Source organism: Penaeus monodon, chromosome 23, assembly GCF_015228065.2.
Source record: "Penaeus monodon isolate SGIC_2016 chromosome 23, NSTDA_Pmon_1, whole genome shotgun sequence".
In the NCBI taxonomy this organism is placed as follows: Eukaryota; Metazoa; Arthropoda; class Malacostraca; order Decapoda; family Penaeidae; genus Penaeus; species Penaeus monodon.
The window spans coordinates 21,356,966-21,358,291 of record NC_051408.1 but is presented as its reverse complement, the minus strand read 5'-3'; the positions used below and the strand labels follow the sequence as shown (position 1 = coordinate 21,358,291).

General features: G+C 35.9%; 1 protein-coding gene across 1 annotated transcript in view; it reads right to left on the bottom strand.

Annotated features, from left to right (window-relative positions):
- LOC119588180 (39S ribosomal protein L32, mitochondrial-like) overlaps nt 1-1,326 on the bottom strand; it is a gene marked incomplete at its 5' end in the record, with an annotated part of 11,790 nt that overhangs the window by 9,775 nt on the left and 689 nt on the right. Inside the window, one exon of the mRNA XM_037936883.1 lies at nt 911-1,053. Within this exon, the coding sequence (XP_037792811.1) occupies nt 911-1,053 (143 nt within the window). The remainder of the gene's footprint in view (nt 1-910; nt 1,054-1,326) is intronic.

The following is a 1,326-nucleotide window of genomic DNA, read 5'->3' as shown; positions in this document are numbered from 1 at the left end:
GGACAACTGACCCCTACAATACATCATTAAAATCTAGGCAGTTTGCACCATGACACATCACAACCTACAACCTTTGGCCATCGTCTGTGAAATGACTGTGCTCTTCTCCATGATATCTGTTACCAATATGTCCATAAGGAATTTAGCATGAATTTCTTCTATGCACTTCTGATACCACCACACCCCCATGCTATCCACACCAATAATCATCCTTGGCTTTGGTGACCTGGGCAAGTCTAGGAGAGTCTATTCCCTTCCAGACTGCAGGTAAGATCTGAGCTGAGCTGGGCTTGCAACTCAAGACACCTGTGCAGAAGAATGCCCCATGTGCACCCAAACTGAAGGGTAACTGACTCATATGACATATCATCAAAAATCAGCTAGTTTGCACCATGACACAACACTATCTACAACCCTTGGCCATCTTCCACGAAGTGACCATGTTATATCTCATGATATATTTCTCACATTCTTGAAGGATAAACAATAAAAATGCTGTGGACTTTGCCTGAACCAGTACTGGAACTCTGACAGGAGGTATATACTGTGTTTTGAACAACTGCATACTTTTTGAAGTCAACTTTCTTTTGACATATGTAAATACTTTTCATTATCTGCATAACATCAATAAATTATTCATGGTCAAAATATCAAAAGACTCTCTAATGTACATCACAGTAAAACAATACTGCATTCTTTTCAATAGCCTTATTTTTGGGGTGAGAGTAAAATAACAATAAAGCATCATAGTGAGCATCCATCTCTGTGATTACAGACGAATGTTTATGCATAGCTTTTCAACAACCTCCAGCTTATAAGGCATCAATATTTTTTTCCTGCAAAAGTTATTTATACAGATTTTTCAGTTTAGGTGTTAATGCATTCCCATGTGAGACTAGACAGCACATACCTCAAAGAATCCATCTTCAGTGTTGATTTTTTCACCTTTGAAAACTGGAAACACATCATTTTCAATTGGCTTCAATCCGTGTGTGGCATTCATGGCATTCTGAATGGCTTCTGTCACTTCTTTTATTTTGCCATAACAATTTGCTGGGGAGGCAATTATAACATCAGCTTTCACAGAATACTCTATCCACCATGGTTTTGTTTCATTTTGTTTACATATAAATTGCTTCAAAAATTTAATTGCTAAGTTGCCTAATCTCACCTGTTTATTCCTTAAAATTTCATGAAATAACTTTTATTCACTTTTCTATCATAAATGACATCAATGTAATCATCATATATTTTTTTTATTCGTCAATATTATAATATAACTTATAACAATAGTGGTAGTAGTAGAGCAAACATTCTTTACACAAA